Below are 21,414 nucleotides of genomic sequence, written 5' to 3' on the forward strand. Positions count from 1 at the left end.
ATTTTGCTATCAAGGAGTTTGAGCTAAAAGAAAATTGTTTTAATGGAAATATTTGATAAAGATTTTACGTCATTTAATCTTTGCATTTGTGCAGTAATACCTCGCTTTTTCGCGCTTCAACTTTCGCTGCTTCACGACATCGCCGATTTGTTTCTGGGGAATGTTTTATTTTATTTTTTAAGTGAGTAAAATTTTCAAAATCTACGCTGAAACTCGTAACCAAAAACCACTCTTGCTACTACGACTCAGCATTGAAGAAAAAATCTTATTATGAAAAGCAAGGACTTGTCCGTCCGTCCGTCCGTCCCAGGTTCCTGGCGGTGGTGCCGTCGCTGGCCGACAGCTCCGAGTCGGTCTCTGGACAGAGGCCCAACACCAGCGTGGAGCAAGGGTGCGTCCGGCCGTCCCGTCTCCGTCGTCAAGTCAGCTCAAGACGACACAAAATGGCTGACAATGACTCCTTTGCTGTTGTCAGGTCGGGGCTCCTCAGTACGTTGGTCGGCGAGAAGTCCGTGACTCAGCGCTGGGAGGTGAGAACCATCCATCCGTCAGTCCGTGTCGTTTCCTGGCGTTAGACTCCGCCCCCCATTCTCAGCTCAATGGCTCTTTTTAATGTTCCAGCGAGGGGAGATCAGCAACTTCCAGTACCTGATGCACCTCAACACCTTGGCGGGGCGTTCCTACAACGACCTGATGCAGTACCCGGTCTTCCCCTGGATCTTGGCCGACTTTGACTCGGAGGTGAGCCCTAGCCGGAAACCCGTAGCCGCGAGTCCGAGTCCCGAGTCCCGAGTCCCGAGTCCCGAGTCCCGAGTCTCGAGTCTCGGCTGTCCGTTTTCAAGGAGCTGGACCTGAACAACCCCAAGACCTTCCGCAACCTGGCCAAGCCCATGGGCGCCCAGACGGACGACCGGTTGACCCAGTACAAGAAACGCTACAAAGACTGGGAGGATCCAAACGGTAATAAAAAGGGGCGCGTCGAGCGGCCGGCGAGCGTTTGACGGACCGTCTGTCTCTCTTTCCTGCAGGCGAAACTCCCGCCTACCACTACGGCACGCACTACTCGTCCGCCATGATCGTGGCTTCCTACCTGGTGCGCATGGAGCCTTTCACGCAGATTTTCCTGCGATTACAGGTGAGGAAAAGCAAGACCAACAACACGCTCGGTTTGGTTCCTTCGTTCCGCGAGGAAAGTGGGGTGACGCTTTCCTCTCGTTCCAGGGCGGCCATTTTGACCTGGCCGACAGGATGTTCCACAGCGTGCGCGAAGCCTGGCTGTCCGCCGCCAAGCACAACATGGCCGACGTGAAGGAGCTCATCCCCGAGTTTTTTTACCTGCCCGAATTCCTCCTCAACTCCAACAACTTTGACCTGGGTGAGTCGGGGGTGGACGTGCTAGTGTACCAACGCGCGAGAGCGTCAAATCTTGGACGCTAACGAAGGTGTCTTTGACGCTAACCAAGGTGTCTTTGGCGCTAGCAAAGTGGTCTTTGATGCTAGCGGAGGTGTCTCTGACGCTAACGGCAGTGTCTTCTATGCCAGTGGATGTGTCTTTGATGCTAATGGTGGTGTCTTTGGCGCTAACGGAGGTGTCTTTGACGCTAACAAAGCTGTCTTTGACGCTAACGACGGTGTCTTTGATGCTAACGAATGTGTCTTTGACGCTAACGACGGTGTCTTTGACGCTAACGACGGTGTCTTTGATGCTAACGAAGGTGGCTTTGACGCTAACGACGGTGTCTTTCACGCTACCGGAGGTGTCTTTGACGCTAACGAAGATATCTTTGACGCTAACGACGGTGTCTTTCACGCTACCGGAGGTGTCTTTGACGCTAACGAAGATATCTTTGACGCTAACAGGCGCCAAGCAGAACGGGACTAAACTGGGCGACGTCATCCTTCCTCCATGGGCCAAGGGCGACCCACGGGAATTCATCCGCGTGCACCGAGAGGTAGGCGTGCCGGTTCGCTCGAGCCGCGCCGCTAACTTGGAAGTAGCACCCTTAAAAAACCCTAACGGCGTCTTTGAACCCAGGCGCTGGAGTGCGATTACGTGTCAGCGCACCTCCACGAGTGGATCGATTTGATCTTCGGCTACAAGCAGCAAGGCCCCCCCGCCGTGGAGGCGGTCAACGTTTTCCACCATCTCTTCTACGAGGGCCAAGTGGACATCTACAACATCAACGACCCGCTCAAGGAGACGGCCACCATCGGATTCATCAACAACTTTGGGCAGATCCCCAAACAGGTGCTAGCTAGCTAGGGCTAAGGCTAACGCGACTATTGCTAACGTGGAAAATGTGGTGCAGTTGTTTAAGAAGCCTCACCCGCCCAAACGGGTGCGCAGCAAGGCTAACGGCGACGCGGCTAACGTCCCGCCCAGCTCCAGTGGCGACAAGATCTTCTTTTATCACCTGGACAACCTCCGGCCCTCGCTGGCTCCTGTCAAAGGTACACACACACACTTACACACACTCACACACACTCACACTAGTGTTAACGATGCCATCAGCTGTTTTGGTCTCATAATAATTAATGTCCAATTGAAATGAGGTCAAACCACATAAAAAGTAGGATCGAAGTCAAGTGATGTGCTTACATTATTGTCTATAAATTCATAATAAGCAAAAGAAATACATTGTAGACATTTGTATTTTGCGTAAATGAACGTCTACGGCAAATAAAAACATTGTCATGAATTGAAATTGAATGATTTTATTGTCATGGTACAAGTAGAACCAATTAGAGAATTTACATATGAAGTTACGAAATGTTCAAGTTACAAAAAAAGTCTTGGAACCAATTCATTTCGTAAGTAGAGGTACCACTGTACTATGAAAATATTGTAAAAGAGGGTCTTTTGCATTATACTTATGGATGATTTAACTAGTCACTTTATAACTCCGATTGGACGTCTCATGCCATCAATGGCAGCTAATGAGCTAAAACAAAGACCTTTTAAGGTAACTTGGCCTTTTTTTGTTTGTTTGTTTGAATGGCAGAGCTGAAAGAACCGGTGGGTCAGATCGTGTGCACCGACAAAGGCATCCTGGCGGTGGAGCAGAACAAAGTGCTGGCTCCTCCCACTTGGAACAAGACCTTCGCGTGGGGCTACGCCGACCTCAGCTGCCGCCTGGCCAATTACGAGTCTGATAAGGTCGGTGGTTACGCTTAGGGTGAATGACTTTTTCCTAACAGACAATCAAGTAGATCCTTTCTTTCAGTCAAGCAAAAACTGGACTCTATTCCTCAACATTCCACGTGTATTTATGCCCCTCCCTCCCTCCCTCCAGGCGTTGGTGGTGTACGAGTGCTTGTCCGAGTGGGGCCAGATCTTGTGCGCCATCTGCCCCAACCCCAAGCTGACCATCACGGGCGGGACCAGCACGGCCATCTGCGTCTGGGAGACGGGGACGTCCAAAGAGCGAGCCAAGACGCTGACTCTCAAGCAGGTAAAGACGGACGAGCGAGTTCCCCTTAGGCCGGGACGCCGCGCTGAGCCCCTAACCCCGCCCCCACCCAGGCGCTGCTGGGCCACACGGACGCCGTCACCTGCCTGACGGCGTCGTCGGCCTACCACATCGTGGTGAGCGGCTCCCGGGACAGGACCTGCATCGTGTGGGACCTCAACAAGCTGTCCTTCGTCACGCAGTTGCGAGGCCACCGCGCCCCCGTTTGCGCGCTCTGCATCAACGAACTGACGGTGAGGCGAGTCGTCGACGTGAAGTCGAACCCGTTGTGACGCCCGTGTGCGTGTGTGTGTCCAGGGCGACATCGTGTCATGCGCCGGCACCCACATCCACGTGTGGAGCATCAACGGCAGCCCCATCGCCAGCGCCAACACCTTCACGGGACGCAGCCAGAGCATCGCGTGCTGCTGCGTGTCCGAGATGAACGAGTGGGACACGCACAACGTCATCGTCACGGGACACTCGGACGGCGTGGTCAGGGTGAGGGAGGGGCTTACCGCCGAGTCCTACGCGACACTCGTTCAATGACAAAATCGGGTCAAAGAGTACCGTGTTTGCGACTTTTTTCGTAACTTGAAAATGTAGTTAGTAGAGGTGTACTTTATATGTAAATTCTCTAATTGGTTCCACGGTCCTCACACGGCCACCACTTTGACACACACAAAAGAAACACAAGAAAATGAGAGAAAATTATAAGGAAATGATATTTTGCATATAAAAAATTCCAATAATTGAAAAACCCATTTTTATGAACTTTAAAAATATATATTTTTAAAAATAATTTAAAGCGAAAAATAATCACAAAGTTTATTTTGAATTTAGTCATGATTCACTATCAATGATTAATTATTTGATAGGTGAATTGCAAAAAATAGTGGGATTATTATGATGTTGTGATGCGTTCAAGGCAGATCCGGAAATGTCAAGACTCTGTTGCTTTTGCAGTTCTGGAGAATGGAGTTCCTGCAGGTCCCAGAAACCCCCGCCCCGGAACCCGCGGAGCCCGACGTTCCCGACTGCTGCGGAGATGATAAACTTGGTGAGTCAAAATTAGGATTTATAAAAAAATACAAATAAAAAATATATAATAATAATGCGATTTTCTTCAGAGGGCGGCGACGATGACAGCAGCGAATCGGAGGGCGAAAACGGAGAAGTCGCTGGAAACGGTCTCGATCGGGAGCACAAAGTCCCACGCGAGTCGCCCGGTCAGCCGAGCGGCGCCGTGCGCAGACCCAGAGGTGACTCCGCCCTTTTTTTTCAATGTCCGTCCCTCATTTGGACGTTAACTCAGAAGGGAATCTAGCATCCAATCCGTGCCTCCCCCTCAGGGCCATCGACGCGAGCCGGCGCGTCCTGGTCGATGGACAGCGGCTCGGACGACTCCCGCCGCTGGTCGGACAGCCTGAGCGTGGACGAGAAGGACGGCTTTGTGTTCGTCAACTACTCGGAGGCGAGACGCAAGGGGGCGCGCCTCCACGGCAACGCTGGCGCTCAGCCGCCGCCACCGCACCCGAGCGCCGCCGAGCCGCGCCCCTTCAACCAGCTCCGAGCAGGTGGGCGTCGTTTGCCTAGAAATCCCATTTTCTAGATCAATTTGATACTTTGTCCCCCGTTTTATACATCATTTTGAGTGGTTAGCACGTCTGCCTTAACGTTCTGAGATCAAGGGTCCGATCCCGGATTTCCAGTAGAAATTGAGTTGAATCTAATGTAATGCTTTTATTGTCATTATACAAGTATAATGAGATTTAAAGCTTCACCAACAAGTGCACAAATAACAACAACAAACAGATTAATAAAAAAATAAATAATAATAAATAAATAATAAATAAATAATTAATTAATGATAAATAAATAATAAATAAATAATAAATAAATAATAAATAAATAATAAATAAATAATAAATAAATAATGAATAAATAATGAATAAATGATAAATAAATAATAAATAAATAATAAATAAATAATACATAAATAATACATAAATAATACATAAATAATAAATAATGAATAAATAATAAATAAATAAATAAATAATAAATCAATAATAAATAAATAACAATAAATAAATAACAATAAATAAATAATAAATAATACATAAGTCATAAATAAGTAGTCAACATATTGGGTAGGCAACAAATGCAGCATGTACCCGCTTCCTGCCCATAGTTAGCTGGGATAGCTTGCGGCTAACTTGTGCCCGCCGCTAACGTGCGCCCGCAGGCTACCGGTGGGAGCGCCAGCTGGTCTTCCGCAGCAAACTGACCATGCACACGGCGTTCGACCGCAAGGACAACGCGCACCCGGCCGAGATCAGCGCGCTGGCCATCTCCAAGTGAGTCGCCGTCCCTCATTTCCGGCGACCTTTGCCCCCCCCCTCCCCGGCTGACCTTTGCCCTCCCCTCCCGCCAGAGACCACGGCAAGATCTTAGTGGGCGACGGGCGGGGCCGCGTCTTCAGCTGGTCGGTCAGCGAGCAGCCCGGCCGCTCGGCCGCCGACCACTGGGTGAAAGATGAGGTGGTGGACAGCTGCTCGGGCTGCGCCGTTCGATTCTCCCTCACCGAGAGGCGCCATCACTGTCGCAATTGCGGACAACTCTTTTGTCAGAAGTAAGTCCCGCCCACCCCGCCTTCATTCCGATCATTTCAAATGTAGTACTTTTAGGAATGTTCTCCATCCGATCACGTGACTTTTCGAGGGCTGTGTGTTAAAATGTTTTTTATTTTCATTTCATTTTCTGACCGCTTTACCGGGGGGTGCTGGAGTCTATCCCAGCCAACTTTTGGCCAGAGGCGGGGGACACCCAGCCAATCGCAGGGCATGAGGAGACAAACAACCAATCACTCGTAGCTAGGGGCAATTTAGAGTGTCCAATCAGCCTAGCATGCATGTTTTTGGAATGGGGAGGAAATTGGAGTACCCACACAAAACCCACACAGGCCTGGGGAGAACACGCAAACCTGGATTTGAACCCAGGACCCCCGAGCTGTGAAGCTGCCATGCTAACCACTCAAGCCGCCGGGCCATTCACTTATTTTTTCTATTTTTTTAAACTCTTTGGCTGCCATAGACGTCCATAGACGTCCAATCCATTTTTAGCAGGAGGAGTGACTGTGATCATTTGATTAAAAAAACATTTTTAAAAAGCAATTTCTGTTGAAACTTGCTGATTAATTTCAGTTGATTGGGCATTTACGGGTCACTTCCTGTTGATTTGGGAGCCCTTTTAGCCCACTTGCTGTTGATTTGGGTGCCCTTTTAGCTCACTTCCTGTTCATTCTGGGGCATTTACCATGTCACCCCGTCCTGTTGGGCCACTCCCCATTTACAAGATTTGAGAAATGGTTGAATTTACAAGTCAAACTCTTGAAAGAAAAAAGTACTTTCAATAACCGTCGTCGTTTAAAGCGAGGCTTCTTTTCACATTTTAGTCGAATAGCAAGAAAAAGGAGTTTGCCAGGCGCCTCGGTCAGCCGTTGGCGTTCACGCCACGGCACCTCGGTCCGCCCTCGTCAGCGCTGCCTTTTTATCGCAGGTGCAGTCGCTTCCAGTCGGAAATCAAGCGTCTGAAGATCTCCTCTCCGGTTCGCGTGTGCCACAACTGCTACTGCAACCTCCAGCTGGAGCGCACGGCTAACGACGAACACAAAAGCTGAGCGACCCATCCCGTCCGTCCCCCAGGTGTGTTTGTTCATAGTGTACATAAACACACACACACGCACGCACACACACACACACACGCACAGCCTTTTTAACTTGCAAATTGGACCCCAAAAAAGGTCCAATGTAACATAGCGGCTAGCGGGTGGATAGCAAAGAGATATGAATGTCACTCATCAATCATGTCACTCATTATGCAACAGTGTTTTATTTTTTATTTTTTTTGGGGGGGGGGGTCAAATGAAGTCGCTGCTTCCAGAAGAGACTGTTGATGTTGAAATGTCATATCTTATTTGTGGAAATAACGTTATTCCTAATGTCGGGTCAGGATTGAGTTTGTGTACAGGATTTTCTATCAAAAGGGACTTTTCTTGTAAATGTAAGTGTCAGTTTTTTTTTTTTAAATATGAAGATGAAATTTGCTGACAGCCGTGATTATCGTCATCCTCATCATGATCGTGGACATTAATTATAATCCAGATGTCGTTTGGATTGCAAACAGCAGGAATGTAGACGCATTAAAACACCGGTTAATTATGTGGATGTATTTTTTGGGGGCGTGTGTGGGCGTGGTTTAAACCTGGTTGCAGCCAAAAATTAATTAAAATCTATAAAATAACAAGAGTGGTGTTAAGATCCCCCGCCCCCAAAAGAAAAATGTATTTTCTTTTCTAAAATGATGGTTCAACCTAATTGAAGAAAGTCTGACATTCCATTTTACTCCACACCACTAGGTGGCACTAGTTCAAATGGGAAACCATATTTTAACATGTTTTTTTAGCGCATTTGAAAACATGGTAAGAACTTACAGTTATGAGAAATTGTTCAACTTTTGTTATAGTCTTTAAGTGGCATTGACAGCAATAGTAGTTCAACCTAATTTAGGAGCCTGCTTCCTCTTGTCATTTCCTGTTGATTTTGGGGACATTTATTGGTCACTTCCTGTTGATTTTTGGTTACTGAACAAGATGTGACCCTGTATGAACAGGAAGTAGCCTGTGAATGCCGCCATGAATGTCTGTGAATGACATTAACGGCACTAAACGTCCAATCTATTTTGACGAGGGTCATACTTAAAGGTCCAACTTAAAGTGAATGTCTCTAAGGTCAGAGTTTGTTCATGACATTCGAAAATGCTCTCGTGAATATCTCTCATATCAAGTATAACATTTTGCAGGTCAATTTAAAAAACTAAACAAAATGGCTGCAACCAGGTGCACGCGCACGTCGGCCATTGATGATGATGTCATTATGTCCACGCCTCCTTGTCAATCACCTGTGTACAAAAGAGCATTTCTTCAGTTGACTTTTGAGTTTTTATATCAAATTTTCACGTGTACAAAGTATTTATGCAACCACGGCTGCTTTTACATCGTTTTTGTTTGTTTGTTTGTTTTTCCCGGATTGTCGCATGAGGACGCCGTATCCACAACAAGACTTTGTTTCTTCTTCTCGTCGCCATTGTCGTCATTTTCGTGCGTTGGTGTCGCATTTTCTGGGAAAGGAAAGTTTTTTTGTTGTTTTTTTGAGGGCTGGGCCCGACCGACCGACACTCGTCACCCGCAGAGACGCCAAATCGCGGCAAAAAGAAAAAAAAAGCGCCCGTGCGGATGGCTGCTATCTGCCGCGCCGTCGGCACGACCTGAATGTTTCTTCTTCTTCCTCCTTTTCTCGTGTGTTTGTGTTCACACGCCACGAAACATGTTGTTTAAAAAAAAAGAACAAATCTTACACACTTGTCATGGAAATAAGATGTTACAATAATGCAATAGAGCTTACTTATTCTTTAGCATTTCAATAAATAATTGCTGTTTACCACTAAACGATTGTTTTTTTTTCAGGAAAAAGTGGATTTATAATGATTGTTTTCATTTTTTTCAATTATTATAGTTTTATTCATATGTATTTAGGCTTTTAAAATGTGTTTTTAATTTATATTTAAATGTTTTCCATAATGAATTCTCAACTAAATTCAGTCAAAATTATTTATATTGTTTTTTTAATGGCCCATCACAAAATATACCCTTTATTTCCCCAGTTTGTGCCCCAATCAGAATTAATAGGATGGCACCGATTTTCTTGCTCAAATGGTGTCGTATTTGCTTGTGGTTGCTAGGTGATGTCAGAGAGCGCCGCGCGCATGCGTAAACGTTATCTGCAGTGTCAAATGCAGCAAACGCGCGTCCAATCCGCGCTCGCGTCGCCGCACACGAAGCGAATGTCCTTTTGACCACCAAAGTTATATTATGCCACGAGCATCCTTACTGCCTCTTGCTTTATTTTGAAACTCAACACTCCGGAAGTACATTCCCCGCAGTGACGCTGTGTCGACGAGCCGACAGAACCACGGACTGCGGTGATAAACACAAACACGCAGTCCGAGTCCAGTCAGCGGGCCGGGACGTCACGTCGCTGGACCTTTTCTACACGTCTCTCCCTCTCTCGCCTCCCGCGGCCTTTGACGTGTGAAAACCCAAGGACGCGTTGACGTCGGAACACACGGGCAGGGAAGGACACTCGTCGCCAGAGCGGGCAAACGAGCGGCCGTCCTTGGCGAGGCTCGTCTAACCGGGCTCCCCTCACCTCTCCTCGGGGGGGCGGCTTACCCGAACGTCCCGGCGGCGAAATGACCGAGCTCCGGCAGCGAGGAGGCGGCGGCAGCGGCGACCACGGCGTTGGGGAGGACCCGGAAAGCACTGACAACCTCAGCGACAAGGTAGGCAGAATAAATATGAAGTAGTATGCGCGTCGGTGGGGCCAGTTAGACGAGCTTGTGAAGCCGAACCGAAGCGGGACGGGAGGCTAATGATTAGCCTGTTAGCGTGCTAAGTGGCTAATCCCTTTCGGGGAGCTAAAAATAACCAGCCTCGCTTTGATTCATTTGTTTACAACACAGCGGTTTTCTTACTAACGTGGGCTGATATCCTTAAATTATCACATTTGACGTCTGTTAGTCATGATATTTGTTACCTAGAAAGTTATTTCATTTAGGATAATTGTTGTCAGACAAGAAGTCCAAACTGTTCAATTTGGCTGGGAAAATCACAACAGCCGCGTCTTAACTCATTCACCGCCAGTGAAAAGTGTAGTAAGAAATCAAGCTTTATTTCTACAGCGCCTTTCTGAGAGCAGAACAACCACATTTCAAATTCACGTATTCACACACCAACGGTGTTTCTGCCAAATTAGGCTTCAGTGCCTCGCTCAAGAGCACGTGAGCTGTCTTAGCCGGGATTCGAACCACTGACCGTTCGGTCAGTACTAGAGGTAGTAACCTCGTGATACCATACAATTTGCGGTACAATAATGATCATCTCAACGTTGCGATACCACAATTATCCTTACATATGCTAGAAAATTAATCTACGAGATACCCCTATTAAACAAACTATTTTTAATTATTATTTTCCGTGTCTTCTGGACCACAGTCCATCCGCACAGGCCAATCTTTGGGAAAGTAGTTTTAGTTTTGCGTCACATGCAGCATTTGTAATAATTAGCGCAATAAACTTGAGTCTTAAATAACGGCCGAGACGAGGTTGCCGGATGTCGACTTTTGACCTTTAACCCCGCCTTGGGAGGGTGTGGTGTGGTGATTGTGGCGCTGGGTCTCCTTGACCTTTGAACCGCTCGGACTTTGGGGACCATTCCTATCTGGTGACACCAAGGTCTACAGAAAACTATTCATGTCCGCAACAAATAACAAATAGCAACAAACTTGGCTGGGATATGTTGATTTGTCAACCCGTCTTTTTCAAGATAGTCTTATTTAGGGACGCGTTGGTGGGGATTAGTATTATTATTATTATCATGTGTTTAATTATTCTTATTAGTTATTGCGATCAGGAATTGGACCCGATGACGTCATTGTTTTTAAAGCTTAGAGTTGTGTGTTTTTAAAATGTATTTATTTTGGAGTATGAACTCATTGGCAGCCATTGACGGCGATTGACGTCCAATCCATTTTGCCTGGGATTGAATTGGACTTGTAAACAGTGTTGCGTAAGGGCTGAAAATACCCCCCTCCCAGTCCCCCCCTGAGTCATCTGATTTCTGAAGTGTTAAATTGAAACCTGGAAACATCATGTGATGACGGCAACAACATCGATTATTACTGGAATCAAATTGGGAATGAAAAGGCAGCAATGTATCAATGAATAAACAAGAGGAGTTTTAAGAGCAACCATCCTGGGGAAAAAGAACACCAATTTACATAGTTTTGAATAAGGCTACTCAAAAAAATATGGTAGTTATAATATGGGTGACCCTTCTTTTTCGATTATCACAACTATGTCTGGTCTACATTAACTGCGATATTCGAGGGATTACTGTAGTACTTTCCCCCCTACTTAATACATTTCCTGGCTATCGGATCAGCAGATTCTCCAAATCAATCAACTCGAAAACAGGTTATGTACCAATAGTTTCCACGCTAAGAAAGATGTCAACCGTGCACTGATTCTCGATTTGCTTTCCCTTTTCGGCAGGCTCGAGCCGGCCTAGTGAATGAGCTAAGCAGTGAAACGCGAGCGACGCCCAGCCGGACCCGTTCTGCCAGTTGCCCTTTTTTTTTAGAGACGGTTTGCGGCTCGGGGATTTGTGTCAACTAGTTGACAAAAGTATCACTCTCGTTTCCTTGTAGAGCCCGGCTACTAATTACGCATTACCGTTAGCTACTTTGCTACGTTTACTTGTGTCACCTGAGAAAAAAGTTTTGTTACTTTTAACTTTTACTCGAGTAGGTTCTACTACTCGACTCGTTACATTTTTACTCTTGTTAGGCTTGACTTGATTTTTGCACCGGTTTCACCAATGAATCAATAATCTAACTCATCAGACTTGACAACGGAGTCACATGACAAGCTTGCAGTACGCAATCACGAGGCGGCTGCAAAGTGCCGTAAAAAATCGACCGTTTCACGTAAATCGCTGCCGTCAATGTGAATGGAAAGCGCGGAGTTCACCCTCTTTCCTGTTAATTTTTTAAAAATATCGATATGACCCTTTTCATTTCACGGTAAGAAATGCGTTTTCTCCACAAGAGGGCGCTCTTGCTATTTTTGACAGGTGAACCGTTTCGCTTCGTTCCATTTTTCTTGTCGAAATTGGTTGATTTTTGTCCATTTCTTTTGGCCTAATATCGCTATGTCATAGATACAGTATGGTGTCACAATACCAGTTGATGTATATGGAAAAAATGCAGTACTTTTCTTTTGACTTTTTTGACCTGTACAGTCGTACCTCTACTTACGAAATTAATCGGTTCCAGAACTTTTTTCGTAACTTGAAAATGTCGTAAGTAGAGGTGTACTTTATATGCAAATTCTCTAATTCGCTCCACGGTCCTCGCAAAACTACCAACTACACTTTTTAAAATGGGTCAATGTGTCCCAATTTTGTATGGAAGATGGGAGGAAACACAAAAATGGAGAAAATTATAAAGAAATGATTTATTAATGTCTTAAAAAATAAATAAAGCATATGAAAATGTGCCCCGCGCCGTTATTATGGGACACGTAATACCCGTGTTTGTCACTGCCTCCATGAAAATATTTTCAAAATAAAATAACAGATAAGGAAATGCATTTACTTTTGGGGGATTTCGTAACTTGGATCTTTTTCTCTAATCACTCATTTGCATATAAAAAATGTGTAGGCATTCGTAAGTAGAGGTATGACTAATTTGTTCAATCATCCGCTGACATTTTTGCATCAGTACAAAACAATGCGAGCACCACGCCTGGCGAATGCCAATCGTGCTAAACTTTGGATTGTTTTTTTCTGCGTTCAGGAGGCAGCGGGCGACGACGACAGGTCGCTAGGCCTGCAGGAGGCCGAGTGCGACGTCGACACCAAGGCGGACGGATCGGACGTGCCGTCGTCCACCGCAGACACGGACAACACGCCAGAGTGTCTAAACAAGGCTCTGCAGGGGCTCCCGCCCAGGTACCGCTAGCAAATTCCACTCGTCCGAGCCCCCCTTTTTGCCTCTCTGGGGGGGTCACCACAGACCGTTCTGGACTGAAAAAGCCCATCGTGTGTTTAGAACACTCCAATTGAGCACAAGCGTAAACACGAATTAGAAATGACACACATCGTGCATTATAATACAATCAAATCTTTGTTTAAAAAAACGTTAGCTCAATGCTAATATACAATGGAATACACTATTCAAGCTGTAACGAAAATTAGCATTGGGTTGAACCTCTCAGAGCAATGTATATTTATGCAAAAATATTCATACACAAGAAATATAACACTCACCTGCTTAAACTCTGCAAAAAGGAAATTGTTAATTTAGTTATTTAGACTTCTGTTAGTGTCCGTTAATAGTTTTCTGCGCGGAATTTATGAATAACACAGAAAAATTGCATAATTCACATTCTAAACTTTGTCAATTGTTTGCTATTCAAATATTGGCCATAAAGTTTTTTATGCAAGTGATGCTAATTCTCAGGTTTTTAGTAAAGATTCTTGAAAAGCAACTTAAAAAAAAACATTATGATCATAATCAAGATGGGCTGAAAAAGAAAAAAAACTAAAACACTTTGCTTCTCTTTGTCCACTAATGACATTTTATTGCCCTTATTTATTATTATTTTAACTTGAGCCGGTTTGAGTGTTAATTAACCAACACAAAGCGATGCTTTTTTAGCCAAACTGGAGTCAATTACGGACTGAAAGTCCTTTTGTTGACACTCCACGGAAGCCAAAAATATTCGAAGAATTCTTTCACACGGACACAAACGCTAAAAAAAAACCGCACTCTGTCGTCTTTTCGTCCACAGATGGAAGAACTACTGGATCCGCGGAGTTTTATCCCTGGCCATGATCTCCGGCTTCTTCCTCATCATCTACCTGGGACCCATCGCGCTCATATTTGTGGTACGTCAGCCTTCCTTCCTCCGTGGGAAGGCCTTTGTTTTCCTCGCTAGCGAGCTAGCGGCTAAATTGCTATCAATCTGCACTCAGGTGATGACGGTGCAAATCGAGTGTTTCCAGGAAATCATCACCATCGGCTACAAGGTCTACCGCTCCTACGACCTGCCCTGGTTCCGCACGCTCAGCTGGTAAGGAGGGGGCGGGGTTTCAAGCGCCGGGTTCAAAGATCGCCGCCGCGTTGGAAGACGACGGGCAGACGTGGAAGCCGTCTCGTGGGATGATTAACTCGTTGACGGCGATAGACATCGGCTTTGGTTTCTTGTTGCGTCAAGATATTTCATGTCAAAGTTTGATTATCCCAAAAACTAGGAACGAAAAAGTGGACTTTTGCACTACTGCTTTTGTCCACTGGAGGCGATAAATCCCCCAAAACTGAAACTCAAAAACGATAGTTGATCCTATTTCGATTTTTTTAGTGACCCAAATTGCGTCTAGGCTAGCTACGTTTATCAAAAAAGAAGACAAATTGTTACGCGCTAGAAAACTACGAGTCCCTTTGGATCTAGGATGCATTTATTTGGCTGTAAAACTATTTGTGTTGGATTCCAGGTACTTCCTGGTGTGCGTCAACTACTTCTTCTACGGCGAAACCCTGGCCGAGTACTTTGGCGCTCTGGTGCAGAGAGAGGAGCCTCTTCAGTTCCTGTCACGCTACCACCGATTCATCTCCTTCGCCTTGTACTTAGCAGGTACGCTAAGCTAACGGCTAACTTTGTATATCACCCCGCGCCCGCAACTTTTTGACCTAACTTACCGCCACAATGTTCACTAACCACACTTACAATATTCATTGACAAGCTGAAAATGTTGAGTGGAAAATTGACGTCCCCAGCAAAACTATACAGTGGTACCTTGAGATACGAGCTTAATGCGTTCCGGGGCTGAGCTCGTATGTCGATTTACTCGTAACTCAAATGAACGTTTCCCATAGAATTGAACTAAAAACAAATTAATTCCTCTGAAAAAACACCCAAAACCGGATATTGGATTGGAAAAACATTTTTATTTGTTCGAATTCGCCATCTATTAACCAAGTAACAAATAACTAGTGGTTTAATAGTACTAAAATGCGTTTAATAGTACACAAATTAGACGGATTTCAAGGAGGGGAGAGAGTGGGGGGCTTTTTGCACGGCAACACGCTCGTAACATAACAAAATTTGTCTCTTATCTCAAGATAAACATTTGCCCAAAATTTTACTCGTATCTCAAATTGCTTGTATGTCGAGGTACCACTGTAAATAGAATACTACTTTTAAGTAGAACTAATCATTTGAGAGAAAATCCACTCTAAAAAAACAATGAACAATAACTGTATTGCTCAAAACTAAATGAATCAAATGTATATGTATAATTTGACTATATTAAACTATATTAACCCGATGTGTTAATACTTGTTGTATGCGGAAAAAGCTTTGTCTTCCAAGAACAAGCTGGACGACATATGACGCATTTTTGACGACTTTTTTTTAACATCTCTGATGGCATGTTTTCCTTTTTTTAGGATTCTGCATGTTTGTGCTGAGTTTAGTGAAGAAACATTACCGCCTGCAGTTTTACATGGTGTGTATACAAACGACGCTGCTAGCCGCTAATGCTACACACACGCTTGGTTTTGCTTTATCGTGGACTAATGAGTCATCTCCTTGCAATGCGCCCGTTATTCATCTGTCAATCAACGGGTCCCAACGACACTTTACATGTTGTTTCTGTGTGATTGTGTGTTTGCCATTCCAGTTTGCGTGGACCCACGTTACGCTGTTGATCGTGGTGACTCAGTCGCACCTTGTCATTCAGAACCTGTTTGAAGGAATGATCTGGTAAGCCGCGCTCGACGTTTACGAGGGATGGGATGACAGATTTTCACTCGCGTTTCCGTGTCATAAATGACAATTTTTTTGGGGAAGAAAATGAGGCCCCTTGAGAGCAAACCAATCACCAATTGGCTGCAAAAAGCTTCGTTTTCCCAATTGAATCGCTCGCTTGCATTCTTGGGAAAGACAGATGAGCTCTACTGCCACCTGCTGTTTCACAAAATATTGTCACTCATGGCTTGAGGTGCTGCAGGTCAAAGAAAAATGCGAATTATTTCTTCATGAATTGCTAATTATAGTTTTCTGTCATTGTTGTTAAAGTGTCAGTTTGAAAGGCTTGCGATTATTTGTCATTGTCATTTTCTTTACCTCATAAAAGCTTACAACTGCTTTTGTCAAAGTCGATGAATCAACTTAACAAACTGATAAAGGTCATAATGTACTGAAATGATCAAACAAGCTTGATTCATATGAAGCGGCGTATCGTGACGCTTTGTATTGGGGCAAGGCGACATTTTGAAATCGACACGGTCTCTGGAATTGACCGTTTGTTGGATAAAAATGGTGACTTTTGCGACGTGTTGTTTCTTCAGGTTCATCGTGCCCATCTCCATCGTCATCTGCAACGACATCGGCGCTTACCTGTTCGGCTTCTTCTTCGGCCGCACGCCGCTCATCAAGGTGACGTTGCATAGATCCCAAAGGTTGACATAGTCACGCGCCTTTTTTGTTTTTGTTGTTTGAGGAAAGATTAATAGTTTCGACAGGAACACACGAGACTTGATGCATATTTGTGAAAACCACTTTAAATGTGTGTGTGTGTGTTTGTGTGTGTGCGCAGCTCTCACCCAAGAAGACGTGGGAAGGATTCATCGGCGGTTACTTTTCCACTGTCGTCTTTGGATTCATTGTGAGAGCACAAACTGCACAATGTTGACACGCCATCAAAACACACATCAATTACACAACTGCAACAAAACTAAACATGTGCACTACATTAACAATAAAAAAAACATCGAAATACAGTAATCCCTCGAATATCGCGGCTTCACTACATTGCAGATTTTTTTCTGGGGAATTTTTATTTTTTGTACATTTTTTTTGTAAGTTCATAAAAATGTGAAAATCCACAGTGGGACTCGCAAGCTTCCATTTATTGCGGCCATGTCTGGTCTACATTAACCGCGATAATCGAGGGATTACTGTAGTGGGGAAAAATGCAAATTACAATTGGAGAGTATTTCACTGGCCACTAGGGGGGTGTCATGGGGGGTTTAAAGTCCAAACAATATTAAATAAACCAGTGTTTCCCAACCAATTTTGGCTGCGGCACACTTTTTACATTGAAAACATCTCAAGGGACACCAGCATCTGAAAATCTTTTCATAAAATCATGTCTCCTATATTAACAATAGTCATTCTCCTCAAAATTTTATCAGCAAACCACCAAAATGATTCAAAAATCCATTTTTTCACACTGACTTAGCCAATATCATCAAAACTTGATATCTGCGGACCCTCAACAACTTCCAAAAATAAGTCATGTTTTGAATCAAATAATTGTATGACTTTTCTCCAAATATGACTTCATTCTCACATTATAAATTTTACACAACAAACCCGGAGCCAAGGACTCAGATTGCGTTTTTATCACGCAGTTGTCGTGGCTGCTGTCCCAGTTCCAGTACTTTGTGTGTCCGGTGGGCCTGAGCAGCGAGAGCGGCACCCTGTTCGCGGTGGAATGCGAGCCGTCCGACCTGTTCGTGCCGCAGCAGTACCGCCTTCCCGCGGTCGCCCGGGAGATTCTGCCATCTTGGGTGAGACCTCCCACCCGTCCTCAAACCGCACCCCTCGCGCTAAACACGCCACGACTGACCCATCTGTATTTCAGGAAACGGTGACGCTGTACCCCTTCCAGATCCACAGCGTCTTCCTGTCGTCCTTCGCCTCGCTCATCGGGCCCTTCGGGGGTTTCTTCGCCAGCGGCTTCAAGCGGGCCTTTAAGATCAAAGTGAACTCAGCCGCCCGTTTCGGCGCCGTCTCCGACCCGGCCCGACGTCACCGCCGCCCCTTTTTTTCCCTTTCCAGGACTTTGCCAGCACCATCCCGGGACACGGCGGCATCATGGACCGCTTCGACTGTCAGTATCTCATGGCCACCTTCACCCACGTTTACATTGCCAGTTTTATCAGGTGAGGAGAGAAAATTCCACTTGATTGAGCTCGCTGCCCAAAAAGTCAGGAAGTCTGCGCCTTTTTGCACGGCAACGCACTTGTAACATCACATAAACAAATTTAAATGAACTTGGATGACAAAAAATAAGTGAAATCTAACCTTACACTAAACTTAATTCTAATTTAGTTTGACATTTTGATACCTTTCTTCTCCCGGGTTAGCTCTATTTGTCCCGCCTCCACCCTGACTTTCAGAGGCAACCTATCGAGGGTTGTTTGCGTTTGTCTTCCCTTCAAAATATTCCCAAAACGATGCACACAAATGTCCTCACAATAGGATAGCGCACGACCACTTGCCAACGAGAAGTAGTATACTCCTCTCGTATTAGCGATCGCTTCGCCACTCACAGGAAAAAAAACCACTGAAAAAATGCAACCGTTCACGTCAAAACGTAAAATACTGTAACGAATGATCAGCCAAATACTGAGGCTTTCTTTTCGTTTTGTTGCCGTCCACTACGGCTCACAGTTTGTGTATTCAGTTGCACAAAAAACATTGAAAATCTCAAAATTGTAGACTCTACATTAGATATCTTTATCTTTAATGTTAAGACCAACTGTATGTATACATGTGCGTCTATGTATATATATATTTATGTGTATATGTGTGTATATATATTATATATATATACACATGTATATGTATATATATGTGTATATATATATGTATATATATACATATATATATGTGTGTGTGTGTGTATGTGTGTATATGTATGTATGTGTATATATATATATATATATACACACACATACATACATACATATATATATATATATATATATATATATATATATATATATATATATATATATATATATATATATATATATATATATATATATATATATATATATATATATATATATATATATATATATATATATATATATATATATATATATATATATATATATATATATATATATATATATATATATATATATATATATATATATATATATATATATATGTATGTGTGTATGTGTGTATATGTATATATGTATGTATGTATGTATATATATGTATGTATATATATTTCAGCAACACGCTTATTTATGACCTATTTATTTATGTCTAAAATGTATTTTTCTGTGTCTGTATTCTCACCCTCTTGCTACTGTGACAGTGAAATTTCCCAAATACGGGATGAATAAAGTTATGTAATCTAATCTAATTGACATTTTCCTCTTATCTGATTGTCTCCATGTTTTGTTTGGACAGGGGCCCCAACCCGAGTAAAGTCCTGCAGCAGCTGATGATGCTGCAACCCGAACAACAGGTGAGCATCTTCAACACGCTCACCTCGCACCTGAAGGACCGAGGGTTGCTGCCCCCTACAGCCTGAGGGGCGAGTATCCGCACAAAACCAAACTTGCACTCACCGAGGATTCAAAAAACACACAGACACAACAAAAAAAACAACAACAAAAAACCCTCCCCACAAAAACAAAAAGTCTTCCGGCGACTTCGAAGCTCAGCGTCCGGCCGCCATCTTTGACCAGGAAGCGGCGAAAGCCCACGTTGCACTGACACGCCCACAAATATGTCGGGAAGCGCCCACTTTAGACCCCGCCCCCGTCCCGTCCCGTCGCCAAAGTACACCACGGACATGCTACACGCTAATGTACATAAAAAAATGTGCTACTAATGTATAGCTACTGATGTTAATATATGCAAAGATATTACAACTTAACTATGTAGCTAGCTAGCATGTACACATTAAACAGAGTTAAAATAGGAACAAAGATTTATATTTTAAGAGTAGTTTATCAAATTGTATAAAGTGGGAAAAAAAAGATAACCAGCATGTTCTGCACCAGGTGGAAATACGCTAGCAACTAGCGGAGATGCTAATAGGCGGTAGCTTCCTAGCTGAAAGCTAACATGCTATTGCTACATGTAGTTGTACGGCCGAGCGAGAAATGTTTCCATTGACAAAATGTTAACGCAATAAACTTTTTTTTATTCGCTAAGGAAGGTAACTAGCTGCAAAACCATTAGCATTGTACTACTGAAAAGAAAATAGCACTAAAAATTTCTTCCCGCTAACGACGCGGGCCGCACTGAGCGCCACTTTTTTGAATCCGTGCTTTTACCGCGCAAAGTAGTTTGAAGGAATCTAGTTTGCCGCAAAGATATTTTATGCAAAAATATTTGAAGTGAAAATATTTGATGCAAATTCTCTCCAAATGTTGTCGCCACGTGGCAGATGGAGAAGAGCTTTTACCAAAGTGTTTTTTTTGTTTTTTTACTTCCTGCTGCTTTGTTCCAGATACTTGAGTTTTTGGGTTTTTTTTTTTTGTCTTCCGGAATATTTTATTTTGAAAAGTTGAACCGGGACCATTTGAGTGGGTTTCAGTAGAAAAGCGAAAAAAATGCTAAAAAAGCAACCCTCAAATTAGGATGACCTCAAAATAAGTGGGATTTAGTTTAGTTTTAGTTTTACACTGTTTAACAAGAAAATATTTGAAATTAAATAGGAGAGCCTCCGTTCGGATAATTCACGCCGCGTATATTTTTTATCCTCTGTGAAGATACTCATTTTGAAGCTTAGCGGGGAGTTGAAACCGTTTCATTGGCCCCTAGTGGTCAGGTGGGGTAGCACAAGCTGGTTTGTTCTTTACATGCTCTTGAATGACGTCATTATTTTGTGTTTTTATAAAGTATCATGTCATGCAGTGCTGTTTTTGTTATGAGGAAAAATATATTAGCAGTTTTGGGGGTTTCTTGTGGGAGTTTGGAACGGGTCAATTGGATTTTGTGCAAAAAAATGTGACAGTAGCTAATTGTAAGCTAAGTTATTATTATTATTATTATTATTATTATTGCTTCTTAGCGGTCAAAATAATAAGCACTCTTTTGAACATTGTCCATTTTGAAGGAATGGTTGAACCCAAAAACTGACACTGGAAATTATGAAAACAACAAAAAATATATAGATTTGGATGGTTAGAATGTGTTTTTCGCAGACTTGAAATCAATTGTGATTGGCCGTGAAATTAGTGGGGCAGTTGAAGTTTTTAATTTTTTTTTATTTTGGGGGTGATGGGCTTATTTTTTTTTAAACAAAAGATTATTTTTAGAAAAAAAAACTGGAACATTGAGCAATGGTTTGCTTTTTATTTATAATTCTGTGAATATTTAATCTGATTGTTTATTATTACGGTGACGATGTTGATGGAGGGTTTGAGATTAACGTGGGGTAAATAAAGTTATTTTAAAAAAGTCCGGAGTTTTGTTGTTTAGTGGAGTAGTTTTTTTTATTTAGAGCGTTAGAGCAAAGAC

At 43.6% G+C, this 21,414-nt stretch overlaps 2 protein-coding genes across 2 annotated transcripts in view; both read left to right on the forward strand.

Moving 5' to 3' along the window:
* The window catches only part of wdfy3 (WD repeat and FYVE domain containing 3), a 40,951-nt gene extending 31,993 nt beyond the window's left edge, over positions 1–8,958 (forward strand). The window contains 19 exon segments of the mRNA XM_077601107.1: positions 311–391; positions 476–530; positions 622–741; positions 843–960; positions 1,029–1,135; positions 1,222–1,375; positions 1,861–1,952; positions 2,036–2,248; positions 2,310–2,451; positions 3,003–3,157; positions 3,294–3,452; positions 3,524–3,703; positions 3,768–3,950; positions 4,416–4,509; positions 4,580–4,711; positions 4,802–5,026; positions 5,698–5,809; positions 5,887–6,084; positions 7,011–8,958. Of these exon segments, the coding sequence (XP_077457233.1) occupies positions 311–391; positions 476–530; positions 622–741; positions 843–960; positions 1,029–1,135; positions 1,222–1,375; positions 1,861–1,952; positions 2,036–2,248; positions 2,310–2,451; positions 3,003–3,157; positions 3,294–3,452; positions 3,524–3,703; positions 3,768–3,950; positions 4,416–4,509; positions 4,580–4,711; positions 4,802–5,026; positions 5,698–5,809; positions 5,887–6,084; positions 7,011–7,131 (2,641 nt within the window). The 3' untranslated portion in view covers positions 7,132–8,958.
* Positions 8,959–9,360: 402 nt separating this feature from the next.
* Positions 9,361–21,361, forward strand: cds1 (CDP-diacylglycerol synthase (phosphatidate cytidylyltransferase) 1). Its single transcript, XM_077601103.1, has 13 exons — positions 9,361–9,851; positions 12,927–13,081; positions 13,924–14,020; positions 14,108–14,205; positions 14,627–14,766; positions 15,582–15,640; positions 15,815–15,897; positions 16,485–16,572; positions 16,733–16,801; positions 17,550–17,708; positions 17,783–17,902; positions 17,980–18,083; positions 19,351–21,361. The coding sequence occupies exons 1-13, from the start codon at positions 9,762–9,764 to the stop codon at positions 19,472–19,474; spliced, it is 1,386 nt and encodes a 461-aa protein (XP_077457229.1). The 5' UTR covers positions 9,361–9,761; the 3' UTR covers positions 19,475–21,361.
* Positions 21,362–21,414: the final 53 nt, after the last annotated feature.

The sequence above is a fragment of the Stigmatopora argus genome, chromosome 5, assembly GCF_051989625.1.
Source record: "Stigmatopora argus isolate UIUO_Sarg chromosome 5, RoL_Sarg_1.0, whole genome shotgun sequence".
Classification (NCBI taxonomy): Eukaryota; Metazoa; Chordata; class Actinopteri; order Syngnathiformes; family Syngnathidae; genus Stigmatopora; species Stigmatopora argus.